General features: G+C 41.1%; 1 protein-coding gene across 1 annotated transcript; it reads right to left on the bottom strand.

Annotated features, from left to right (window-relative positions):
• Positions 1–234: 234 nt before the first annotated feature.
• Positions 235–8,828, bottom strand: gprc5bb (G protein-coupled receptor, class C, group 5, member Bb). Its single transcript, XM_074665459.1, has 4 exons — positions 8,120–8,828; positions 6,280–7,387; positions 2,088–2,200; positions 235–2,002 (listed from the first exon to the last, which is right to left on the bottom strand). Exons 2-4 carry the CDS (start codon positions 7,385–7,387, stop codon positions 1,958–1,960), a joined length of 1,266 nt encoding a protein of 421 aa, XP_074521560.1. The 5' UTR covers positions 8,120–8,828; the 3' UTR covers positions 235–1,957.
• Between the last annotated feature and the right edge of the window lie 4,741 nt (positions 8,829–13,569).

The raw sequence follows: 13,569 nt of genomic DNA, 5'->3' as shown, positions 1-13,569 counted from the left end.
TCAGACCTTCGCTTGGTCCAAGTAAAACAGCTAAACCCGGGTACTGGAAAAAATAACTCGGAACAGATTGAAGCTCTTCTTGCTGTTCTTTAGAAATTGAAGTGTTTCGTTTTTCCTTTCTTTTTTGATCCATTTAACCCCTTGGGTATATATATCTATATATATGCTGTATAAGTGAGGAGGCTAAAAAATGATATGATTGGTTGATTAATAACAGGACAACAAGTACCAGAAAATGTGCACTAATGTATTAGCCACTTTGTGCAAATCACGTTACAGACATTCATGTTACGCTGCCATTGAACAGTGACAGTGCTATCACCATAGAAGCATCTCAAGGAAAATTACATAGCTTTTCACATTTGGCTAGTTTACATTATTAAAACTCTGTTATATAGGGTTAATACATAAAAACCATGTGATTTCAATATTTCATATTACAATATAAGGGCAAACACCCACACAAAAGCAAAGTTGTTACAACTTATTAAGTCTCAAAGCAAGATATGGACACACCAAGAACCCGCGGGCTATTCTTTGAGTTGTATTTGAATCCTCAGGATAAAAAAACTGGAACCCAGCAGATTTGTTTTCATTTCTTGATTGTCGTTTCTTTCAGATTTCACCTGAACAGCAGCTGTCAGCAAGATGCCTGAACAGAGGCACTGTCACTCATATGAAAAGTGTATGTGTTTGTAACTGTTACAGTAAAATTCACAGTGGTCGAGGACTGGCTGCTTTCTCTGTATTTCAATGAAAAGGGATGCTGAAAGCTGGAACATAATGAGATGCTGTGTTCATCTCACCAGGATTTTAAATAATGATCAATAGCTGTCATAAATCCAAAGAAACATCAAAGTCTGTTGAGTTCCAAGCTTTGAGTCATATTACTTGGTCCCCCTCTGCACATGGTGTTTGCCAAGTCAGAGCCCATCTGCAGAGGATACTTGAAACACTCAAAATACATTAGTCAGACAAAGAAACACCAGCTCTTTACTTTGCTTTTACATGCATCTCAAAGGATCTCAAACACAATTCAAATACCACAATGCTTAGACATAAAAATCAGCTGTGATTAAAGTGCAAATTGATACTTTCAAAAGTAAACCTCATACTGCATTATAGGAGCTGCAGTATTAAATGGCTTTTAATAATATGCTTGTGTCTTTAACAAGCTATCCTTGAGCTGCGGACTCAACTTTAACCCTAACCATGAAATAATCCTGCCTGTGAAAAACTCTGTGAAAAGTATGACACTGAAACGTGCCAAGTTTCCTGGCAGCACTGATAATGGATTGGAGATCAGCGGACATAGAAACTGTGAATCCTTATTACAGCATGTAGAACAGCAGCAAAGCAAGCAGTGTGGGTGTATCATAGTAATTAACATAAATATAATAAAAGTATTGTTGCGCTTTTATTTCAGCAAGTAGAAATAAAAGGGAGTGCTGCCTGTTGGTTAGTAACAGCTTGGTTTAAAACTGAAAAATGTTGAACTCACATTTAAATCATCCTCTTGAATAAACACCAGCTCTTAAATTCTTTTCTGCTCTTTGATATCAAACTATATATTATCTTTGAGCCTCCTCATCAGTTGTTTGACACGTTACAGTTCAGACTTCACATGTTGATTTGATCATATTAATGCACTGTAAATGCCCTCACTGTATGCCTCAACTGAAAAAACATGTCACTGTTTCTTCCCTGTCTGAGATTGCTTATACCACAGAGCTGCAACCCAGAAAAATCTGTAAAGCTTCAGCGTAAATACTATCCACGCAGATTCTGAAAAATGTTAAATCCATACATATTTGCAGAAACACAAATATATTAGATACATTTAGCTGCTAGTAAATCCATCTGTTTTGAGACGTGATGACTTTAATACCTCCTCCTTTTTCTGTCTGAACAGGAAATTCTACCCTCATACAGCAGTGAATCTTAGTCTTGTCCCATATCACCACAACCGTCGTCCAGTGTAGTTAATTGGAGCTGTGGGCATCTGCGAGAGAGCACAAGAGAGAAATAAGTGATGAACAACCCTTCTGTTGTCTGGTTTGTGAAGTGTGTCTGCTCTCCATACTTACAGTTCCCCCATTCATGACCAGTGCCATCTCAGTGGGTTGGTAAACATGACCTCTGAAGGCGATGCCAGGACGCACGCCGCCCTGGTTGCTGTTATATGTCCCAGATCGAAGAGCTGAGCGATAAAGCAAAGAACAGCACGATGATGTAACAGCTCTTCATTCAAACCTGCTGTGTTGGTCAAACACTAACACTGTGGTTGTTCGTTCTGGGGTTGTTTGTGTGGGTGATGGCCATTGGCTATATGTGTCTAAATCTTCTGTACTTGAAAAAAAGAAGCCAAATTTGATGAGAACTGACATATTGGGCTTGTGATATGGTGGTATGTATTGGGAAAAAGTGATCTGGCTTACACTGTAAGACTAATGTGACACCCTTTCTGCAGGCCAAAGACACAATTAACTCAACCAATACATCCTCAAAGACACCTCAGGATGGTGCAGCCTAATTGATTCAAAGACACTAATGGAAACAAAAAGTTGAATAACAATTGTGCTGTTTTAATTTTCTCATGATTATATTTTTGTGTTTTCTTACCCTGGCTGCTTTTCTTTTATCTTCCAAACATAACAATGAACATAGGAACTTACAACAGAGGTATTTAATCCCCCTATTTTGAATAAAATGACTATTCACAAGTAAAACTCTCCAAAAAAAAAAAAAACACAGTCACATAAATTAGCATGAAAACTATTGACTGCAAATATAGAAACCAGATCAGTAAAAACTGTATCTGATGTGTATTTTAATTTTCTAGTTTGATGCATGTTCAATCTACTGCAATACAAGAAGCTGGCTGAAAGGCCAGTACTGCAGCATGCAACCTGAGCAGCCCTGAGATTTTTTGGTTTCACTTTCAGGCAGTGTCGTGCTCTGTGCGTCTTTTTGTAAAGTCTATGGTGATTTTCTCGCTGACTGTTAGCTTTCTTTAGCTTGCCAGAACACATCGGTGTCACTCATGTTGGTACATAACGGTCTCATGCATTACAGTTGTAGCATGGAGGGAATACTTTCTATGCCCACAGTTCCAGTGGTAAAAGTCACATTCATTATGTGTTAAAAAAAAAAAATCTGAAGTAATAAGAAGTATTTTTATGGGTTGGATTGTCTTCAGTGTGTGCAGGTAATATTAAGTCAATGGATAATGTGCAGCTTTAAAAAAAGCTCCACAATGTGCACTGCTTCAGAAGGTCATAAGGTTTAACTTCTGCTCAGTTATGAAAGGAGTCTGCACCTTTGGGGCCATGTTTGATTTCTGAATCAACTGCCCCTGTTGTCACTTCTTCAATTTAGTTGTAAACCCTGGGAAAAAGAGGTTGTGCTCACTCATGTGGGCAGAGCTCTAATGTGACAGCACTGCTCAACTAAAGCCTCATGACGAATGGAAAGAGGCTTTTTATTCTGAGATTTTATTTCAGAAAGATATGATTCAGTGTGAAGAACACTTGAATTATTATTATGTCCAGCATCACGTTACATCTAGTGGTTGAATAAATAGAGAGCATTAGTTAGACAATTTGATTCTTATAAATCATAGTTGATATGATCTTATTTACCTATGCACTGTAGTATGATGGTAAGTTTCACACTACAAAGATGTGGAACACTGAATTTTGGGATTTAGGGCTTATGGCAATGATTTACAGCTTCATTGATATGGTCATGTAGAAAAGTATCACAAATAGCTGCCAATCAACATGTGCATTGCATTTAAAATATTATTCCAATTAGAAGGGGCCCAAGTTAGCCATCAGCCGCCCACAGATGACGTTTTATCAATTTTGTAATGACTGTGTGGTTAGCTGGCATGGGAGTCTGAGGAAGAAAAGAAGAGTGAAATGAAAGAACAGCACTGCAGACTGTAAATACTGTGCCACTGTGACCTTAAGAGAAAATTACAGACACAAAGAATTTCCTTTTATGCCCCGACAGGAGTCAACAGCTTGAAGCTTTTCACCGTCATGAAAGCAGCATGATTGTCAACAAGTAAGAATTTTACACAACATGCATGTCTTTTGCAGTGGTATGTTACTTTCCTCAGTGTATGGTTTTGTCCCTCTACAGCTCAGGTTTTCACCCCTGAGAGGAAAATTTAGGATCAGTATCATTAGTCTTCATTTCAGTAAGATTCTGCTCGTGTCTATTTCTCCCACTGCCTCTATTCTTTGTGTATCTTTGGTAATCCTGCTGTATCCCTTCAGCTGTGCACTTGGCTTCAGATATGAAGTGCAGTCACAGTGAAATGACTCATTCATATCCCTGCAAGCCTGAGGCATAATCGGGCTCTCATGAGGTCTAATAGGATTTTTAGATTGAGCACTGTAGCTAAAATTGAGACAGTGTGCTCATAACAAACCTTCATGGCACTTAAGTGACATGTCAGTCTTTCTCAATTTAAAGAGGACAATAATCAGCTACGCAACCCCTAAAAGCTATTTTGATGCAGCCAAAAATGTAGTTTTGGATATCCAACTGATCAAAGCATCAATCTGAAAAGAAAATAAACTAACCAGTTACAGAGCTTCTTTTCTTAGACGGCAGCTTGCACAGCTAACACTCACTGCCACTAGGGACCACTGTTTCAGAGCTGATACACTCTTTGGCTGCTACATCAAGAGGGTCATTGAGCTGAGCTGTGAACCTTAGCCCTTTTGCATTCTTGATTCATTTATTTTTAACAGGATCGTATCAGTGTATTGTAATAATATCCACATGGGCATATTTATATTCCAATAATGCTGTAAATGACTTAAATGTAGCTGCCACAACAAAACTTAGAGACAAACCCACTGCTGCTGCCTGCAGTGACAGCTGCATGTGGAGATGGATCCAATCAAGAAATCTTCCTGAGAAACCAGTTTGATCATATCAGCTTCAAACTTTTGATGGCATTGTGTGTAATATAATATTAGTCTGCCATGCTGGCTATGTTAATGGATGAAGCATTTTCATTGAATTATCACAGTTCTTTAAAATATAAGTGAAACATGCATCTTATTTATTAATCAGTTGCTAGTTGGTCTGTAGTGATTGTGGGATTTTTTCATTGACTGGTGTTGAACAACAAAATGAGCAGATGGTAAAAACACAGTGATGGGGGCAAAACCACAAAAGTTTTAATTTTCTTGATCCATTTTAAAGGATGGTCTTTAAAGACCAGTTTCCACCAAGTAGCCTGGTTCAGATCAGTACGGTTTGGTACAGGTTGGCTTGGTTAAACTTGGTCTTGTTTGCGTTTCAACAGCCAACCATGCCCCCTTTGTGGAAGGCAGCATATAAGCTGAATAGCGGTATGTAAGATTCTATGTTAGGTGTTTGCTTTCATACAGGGAAACCTGGAGTTAAGTCCCGTGTCAAGTGCAAAGTTAACAGAGCTAAGGTTTGGTAGAAATAGTCTCTAAAGAAAACTGTAGGCTTCTACATGCTAGCTACATTGTTGTTAACAGTAAAGTTGCCTTAAAAGTAAAGGTAAAAGTAAAACAATTATGACATTTTAACACAGCTTGCACCCAAACAGGCAGATATTTTAAGGAAGCCACACTACAATAAAAACCTACAAGTTCAGAAAAAGGTTGTTTTAAAAAATATTTAAAGATACAAATTAACGCTTGGATTCAATTGAAAAAACAACAACAACAAAAACAAAAAACAAAGGGTGTGAGATCTTTTTAGTTTCTTCTATTTACACATTATTCTCATAGTAAGAAACTTGAAAAGCAATTTTTTTCTTGCACCAGAGGCAGCTTTTTCACTATCAATCTAATCATTTATTTTTACTAAGAACAAGGTATGAACACTTGTTTATATTCAAGTTTTGGCAGTGCTGTAGTAATGACAGCATGTTCACTTCCTGTAGTTCGTCAGATTGGTCTTTAACAGACACTTGTCAGATTCAGGAAAACGTCATCCACCATGAAAGTCCATTGCTTATTTTGTCTATCATTTCTCCACAACCACCACCAACATACATTTATAAAAGAACATCTGTGTTTCAGTGATCGACAGTAATTAAATGCCTTATGGCTTTGACCTTATGTGGATATTTCTTTGTTATGACCTCATGAGTTATACTGAATGGCAGCACTTAGCAATGGCTTTAAAAGGGGATTGATTCTGTTTCTTTTATACACAAGTGGAAACACACACACACACACCACACACACACACACAGAAACACACATTACATAATCTTACTTGTGCCGTGCTCCTCGATAGAAAAGGCCTGGTTTTCTTGGAAGGGTCTGTGGGAGTGCGCAGGATGCTCGTCTCCAAAAGGTGGCGGAGAGGCCGGGTGTGAGGTGTCAAAGAAGTTCTGTGTGCTGGATTGAGGAGGTTTCCGGAGACACAGGTATGTCTCTGGGATGGCGTGGAACAGCAGCAGGATCCAGCCCTGGATGACCAAGGCCACTGCCAGTGCAGGCTCATCCAACACCTTTTCTTCCTTCTTTCCTCCTCCGAACCTCTCCCCCTTCCCTCGGCCCCTGAGCGCCTGGCTGCCGTAAAGATAAAACCCCAGCCAGGCCACCCAAAGCAGCGCTGATGCCAAACTTGAGAGAAAAAGCCAGACGGCATTACATTTCCAGCTCTGTTTCTCAATTTCTCCTTCTCCTTCTTCTTCATTGCCACCTGCTCCCTCTGCCTCCATCTCTCCTCCACACAGCACCACCCCCAAAGAGAGCCCCATGGCTATGAGGAGCAGCCCCAGGGTGTAGCTGCATGTCAAAGCAAAGTCTAAAGGTGGGTATTCACAGGCTGGGTGACCCTCTCTCACCACAGTTAGCAGGACCCATTCAGCAGAGATGATCCCCTGAACAAGGGCCAAGGCCAGACCCAGAGCTGCCAGAGAGCTCCCCGTGGGGCTGGTCTGTCCAGCCACCAGCTTCCTGAGCCTCACACCCTGCACCAGCAAGCTGGAGAAGCAGAGGGCAAAAAGGGGCCCCCAGAAGGCCCTGCGAACCACACAGAGCACCTGGTTCTTCCCGACCAGGAAGGCCAGAGAGATGCAGAAGAGCCCCAGGAGCGTGCCAAGGAGCAGCAGGAGAGGCCCAAAGCCAGATCGCCGGGAAGGCTCAGGGATGGAGCGCAGGCGGACCAGCAGGAGCACAACGAGGACCAGGGAGCTCAGGCCACCGGTGCAGGCCACAGCCTCCAGAACCACACCCCAGACTGACTCCAGGTCACACAGCACTCTGTACGGAGGGTCCACATTCACACTGCACCCCCGGGGCGGAGGAGGAGAGGGGTGGGACCAGCTGAAGCCGCTCACTGACAGGAGGCAGATGATGACGAAGCTGACGGCCATCTTGGAGAAACAGAGACAGAAAATACGTAATGATGAGGGGAGGCACCTAAAGGGTTAAAGGAGAGGAAGAGAGGGAGAAAGGTACAGAGAGATAAACAAGTGGAGTGACACTGTGGAGGAGGATGCTGGGTGGGGGGGCAGGAAGGTGAAGTCGTGATTCATTACTCAACATTAGTTTACACAGGACCTGGGAGCTCTGCAGCATCGACACGGGCTACATATAACCATCCAGAAAATACATCACAACATTCTTTTCTCTTTTTCTCTTTCAGACTCACAAACACTCAAATGCACACTCACAGAACAGAACTGCTTTTAGCACTGGGCGATGGTTTCCATGGAAACGAGAAACAGCGTGGGCTGACTACATGGCATACTGGGCTTTTGAGAAGTCGAGTTTCAGTACCCAAAAGCACACACACACACACACACACACACACACACACACACACACACACACACACACACACACACACACACACACACACACACACACACACACAGAAACACTCTTTTTACGCATTTGTGGGGACCTTCATCTACATTTATCCATTAATCACTCCTTCTACATAATAATCCACAAGCAGCTTTTAAAGCCCAGTAGCTCTTACAGGTTTGAAATCCACACTGTAGCAACAATAACAGTGTGACGGAAAACAAAAAAAATAGACATTACCACACACAAATACAGAAAGTAACGTCATCCAACAATTTCCACCATCCCCAACTTACCTCAGATTAGTTCTTGGCTTAATATCCTGATGACTGAGAATTAAAAGGCATCAACATGTTTAACTCAGCATTCCTTTTCCCATTTCAAAAATATCTTTACATTCCCCCTAAATAAAATCCTGAAGGCTGCAGAAACAAAGCAGTTTCCATTTTGTCTCAGAAAATGTCTGTTATGATGCTTTCACTGCTCAAAGCCCGACTGTTTCAAAGTAAAAAACAAAAAAACACTTTGTAGGATCATTAATGTCCTGCTGCTGCAGTGACACAACCGACTGCTTCATGAAAAAAATCCACAATTATGATGCATGCCTGGGTACTTCACACACCCACATCGTCAAATATATCTTCTGCCACTCTTTCACTCCCCTCTCTCACTGTCTCCCTCCGTCCTCTGCTTTCTATTCACTGTCTGCTGTCTGTGCTTCTCTCTCCCTGCTTCTCGCTGAATCTGCGGAGGTGTCTACAGAGATGCAGCCCACACACAGGGAGCATGGTTTCCTCATGCACCTGGCTAAATAAGAAGGAAACAGGAAGTAAGAAGAGCACATCAGCAGGATAATTCACTAGATATCCAGCGTTAGTCATTCCTTTGCACATCTCACAGGCTCCCACGTCTTCCTCACACTCAGAGCAGAGATGTTGCTTTATCTTTGTTCGCAGATCAGTCAAAAACAACTGGAGGTCTTCTCAGTGAGAAGTCGGTGCACAGAGTGTGTGAAGAGTGCTGATGGGCTTTGGATGAGGAGGGGCAGATGGTCATTCTAAACACAGGTGAGCGCTGCAGCCACGTGGACAGAGATTGTTACATAATCCCCAAGAAGACATGATTCAGCCAAGTCTCCCATTAGAGTGGAGTAATCTCCTCACCCAGGGATGGCTGCACGTTCAGTTGGAGGGTTAAACAAAGTGAGGACGAACAAGGCAAGAATCAACGGTTCCTTGACACAACTGACTCAGTGTGTGGGAGATTGACGCTGACGTACAGTAATGTGCTCAAATAGGGCCAAAAAAAGAGAAGCCAAAGCTTTGTGAGACACAAATGATGTCACAGACAAAGATGTAAGTAAAGTAGTGCACACTTGCATCCTGCTGTGTCAGACAGGTCTAATCCATGTCCTCAGTCCTTCCCTGCCAGGAAGCTGCAGGTGTCTCTGCTTTGATGTACAGTTCATCACACAACTCACACAAACTTTCGCTCCAAAATCAATAGAGTTTATTGTCAATATTTTCACACAGTGGGACTGAACCAGCATGCACCTCAGGGACTTTGAAACAAAACAGACAAGTAGTGAACTAACCTCTCTCTACCAGGGAGGCAAAAAACACATCAACAACTCAATGCAACATCACAAATAACATGTAAGCAACAGCACTTGTGTAAGACTTTCTGTCTTGCCAGTCCACTCAACAGACTGGGATGCAATGTCAGGTACATGTTTAAATTGGTTTCAGCCCCACTTGAGTGATGTGTATGTATCAACTACAACGTATCCTCCTCTGTGAGGGTCCCCAGGGTTTGATCCTTGGATATTTGCTGTTTTGCCTTTACATACTTCCTTTGGGTAATCTTTTCAGTCAGTTACCTGAAGTTTCATATGCTGATGATTCACTAATCTATTTCTCCTTTAAAACAAATTTCTTGAAAAGATTTCCCTCCCTTCATACATTTCTCCTTGCTAACCATGAGTGGATGGCACCTGATTTCTTCCATTTAAACCCTGATACTGAAATTAAGACCTGAGTTCTTCACCACTGCTGCTCAATAGTTTATAACAATGAACCCTAAACCAAAACAGCCAATAACAAACCAGTTACCAATCACCAGTCAAATACCTGAAGAACCCCCCTTAAACTGAAGTCTTTACTTGCTGGGTATTTGAGGTTAGTTACTGAAGATGCTTAACCAGACACATGCCTAATTAACACAGTGATCTGCTAGCAGCACCTCAAAAACCCACTAAAAACATTAACAGGGCAATGTGCAACAACCGGTCCTGGTTTGGTATTTTGTGAACAGTCATGAAAGTAATGTGGTGATTTTTATACAGTTTAAAAAAAATGGAAATTCACTTTTTATAATAAAAAATGCTTTATATTTAAAGCTTATAGGTCAGATGTTAATTAAATACAATATGTAGCAAAAGATGACAGATCCTGTGAGGTGCTTCACACAAAGTGCCGCTTGTGTGATCTTTCACTGCAATCTTTTTGAGCAGCCATTGTTCTTTATTTCAAGTCTGTGTTGGTTAGAACTCAATAACAATGTTACAGTGATTAAGTCTGAAGGTTAACAGCCTAAGACCACACATATATCACTGGAATAGAGTTTCCTGCTTGCTGCACTTTAATGCTGAGTCAAAAACACTTCTGTAAATCTGCAAACATAGGAAAATTTTCCAACAATTCTGGATTTGTTAAGATCTATGGCTTTTTGCTGATAAGTCACCATGAAGTGAAGACAAGGAGAGAAAACAGAGCAGAAACTGGAGGTGGGGACAAAGACACAAGGGCCTGAATGAGAGATGTCAGGGACGTTGGGAACAACAGATACGGAGCAAAGAAACGTTCAAAACACTAGTGTTAAACACTGGTGTCTTGGCTTCACAGTGAACCAAAATGTGACTTTGAACACAGAAACATAATGATGTTTTGACTTCACTGAGAATGAAAATGTCAAGTTACTATTAAAACTGTTTAAAATTACAATTACTGTGATATATTGGGGCGTTTTTTATAACCTCTCAGTACAATCTTATCAAAATCAATATATAATGTCAACCAATTTTTGTCTTGAGCAAAATAATGTAGGATGAGATGAGACCTCTCTACCTTACCCTAGAGTCCTGCTCAATCAGCCTAAGTTTTAGTACGTAATCCCTAATGTGTTAAACTAGACTTGTATTTATAGTCTTTTGCCTTTCTAGTGTTTCCCACTCAAAGTCACACACTGATGGCAAAGACTGCTGTCGTCTATCAGCATTAGCTCTTCACATTCATACATCTGACAGAACAGAAACACTTTGACAGTTAACTGCAGGGGATTGGATCAAACCTCTGACCTTTACTGGAGAAAAAAGACTCTGCCACTGAGCCACAGCTGCCCCATCAGCTCCTGAAGATATAAGCAAGGGTTATTTTCTGTTGTACTCAATGGTTGTAATCTCAGTTTTTCAGTGTAGACACCATCAGTCTTGTCGCTGAAGCACTTATAAAAAAAATTGTTAGCTGCAGTTGTGCTCTTTCTTCATCCACCACTATCATCACAGATAATGCAGATCCATGTCAAAGGGTCTGCAGTTTTTATTGCTTTACATCAGAGCTGATCCCTCAGAATCCCCCGGAAAAACCCAACAACCTCAAACCTCTCACAGACATTACTTTTTAATGTCCTCATCTTCTTTGGGTATAAATAAAGCAGAGCATTAGTAACGTTTCCCTGGCTTCTTAAACTTGAGGACACTTTCCTGGAGTTTGATAGAGTAAATTCATCTTCTGTTCATCTTCTGTTCTGAAAAAGAAGTGAGGAGAGGGAGACCACAGGGCTGAGAAGTAATAACAAGCTGAGGACATCAATCCTAATCTGGGTAATCCAATGGTTACCATGGTCACTCTCTAACGAGACTTTGTTAAGAATGGCCCATCCCATAATCCCAGCTTCAGCTTGATATTACCATTGCCCCCTCTCTCTTTCTCTCACACACACACAAACACACACACACACACACACACACACACACACACACACACACACACACACACACACACACACACACACACACACACACACACACACAAGGACAGGTCACAGTGTGAGGACGTGTTGGGTTTGTCCACAGTTTGATAAAATCCACCGCTGCTGCAGATGTGCAGTTCCTCTCTTATTTATTGGGCATTAAGCAGAGAAAGTGTAACTGAAGGTATCAAGTATAAACTCTGCAGTGTGTGTGTTTACTTCATCATTGAAGCCACTCCTTTATACAAATAGATGACGTTAAATTGGATTAACTCGAGGGTCTATTTCCCTGCGAGTGGAGACCTGGATTAACCCTGCATTCACCTGCTCCTCACGCATTCTTTGGTGTCTTGGTGAGTTAAAATTAAACACTAGGGAACTCACAACCACCTTGTTTGGTGCGGGAACAAAGTTGTGAATTAATCTCGCTCACAACTTGGGAAGCAAATAACAGCAACAATTTAAGTCATGTGACATGGAGGCAGTAGTATTTATCAGTATTTGGGAATGTCATCCCCTTTTGGCTTGCTACTTTACTGAATGGAGTTCACAACTAGGTTGAAATTCCTGGTGAAACTTAAACTTGTGTCAGTTAACACTGGGGAGGCAGATACTTGAAGGTCTGTATCAAGACTCACATCATCCTCTGCTTCTTTATTGTGGGAGGTTCACCAGGATTTGGTTCTCTGAAACCATCTTGTTTTCCTGTTCATATCACTGTTATGCTGATGATACACAGATCTATTTCTCTGTTAAAAACAATATCTCAATTCAGTTTGCCCTGCCATAACTGTCTCACTGCTTTCTATGAGTGGATGTCATTAAATCTTCCATTTAAAGCCTTATCATTAGGACTATTATTATAGGTAATAGCTACCACATCAGCCCAACAGCTTATTGGCTAGTTATAATTAAACATCAGCCAAATCAAAAAATCTAAATATAATCTTTGACCGACATATGACCTTATCGCATCACACAACTTTTTAAATCTTGTTTCACAGGAAATCTACTTAAATCAAATCAATGCTTTTCATTTTTGGACCTTAAGCTCAAGAACAGAATTTTGTTGCTTTTCCCCCCATTTAGAATATCATGCTTCCCGTTTTGAGTCAAATATTTTTATATTTTTTACTGTTACTTAAAAAAGCAGTTCCAAGATTATTAACCCGTCGGTATCTCCTTGGTTCTTGCATCCCTCTACGTACTAACTTGCTTCTCCTTCATTATCTCATTCCTCGTCCACTCAGATCATCTAACCTGGATCTTTTTTCCATCCTCAGCTCTAACTTTAATTTAAAATCAAAGGTGATTGCTCTTTTGTTGCCTATGCGTCCTCACTCCAGAATCAGCTTCATCAGACTGTCTTAACAACAAATTTACCTGCACAGACAAGCTTTCATGTCTGTTTATTCCAAGCTCCGCGCTGCTTCTGCATCATGTCATGTCGAGCCTGTCAGCATGCTGAGTCATTAACCTGAATTTTACTTATTTCTTGTCGTTCTTTTACACTCGAAGAGACAAAAGTGTGACACTGTGCCTGTTTTGCAGTTATTTGTTCGACTAGTCAGACACGTGTTGGCCTGTGCAATATGAAAGGCTGTGGCAGAGTCCACTAGCTCCCTCTGCTGCCGGCTTGAAGAACTACAGCCAGCCTCACTAAAGATTTGTAGGAGACATGCAACTGAAAGAGGACACTGGCTTAACCTGCTAAGAA

This window comes from Halichoeres trimaculatus, unplaced genomic scaffold, assembly GCF_033239565.1.
Source record: "Halichoeres trimaculatus isolate MK-OKI-2021-1 unplaced genomic scaffold, fHalTri1.1 fHalTri1_scaffold_2, whole genome shotgun sequence".
Taxonomy (NCBI): domain Eukaryota; kingdom Metazoa; phylum Chordata; class Actinopteri; order Labriformes; family Labridae; genus Halichoeres; species Halichoeres trimaculatus.
Note: the sequence above shows the minus strand (reverse complement) of the source record. Positions and strands in the feature narration are given on the sequence as shown.

What these genes read in the sequence shown, in the direction of transcription:
- gprc5bb (XM_074665459.1), bottom strand. Translation starts at nt 7,387, where the DNA reads ATGGCCGTCAGCTTCGTCATCATCTGCCTCCTGTCAGTGAGCGGCTTC. An exon ending in TATCGAGGAGCACGGCACAA is followed by an intron (nt 2,201 to 6,279) that starts GTAAGATTATGT and finishes TTTATCGCTCAG; the next exon opens with CTCTTCGATCTGGGACATAT. An exon ending in TGGTCATGAATGGGGGAACT is followed by an intron (nt 2,003 to 2,087) that starts GTAAGTATGGAG and finishes GCTCTCTCGCAG; the next exon opens with ATGCCCACAGCTCCAATTAA.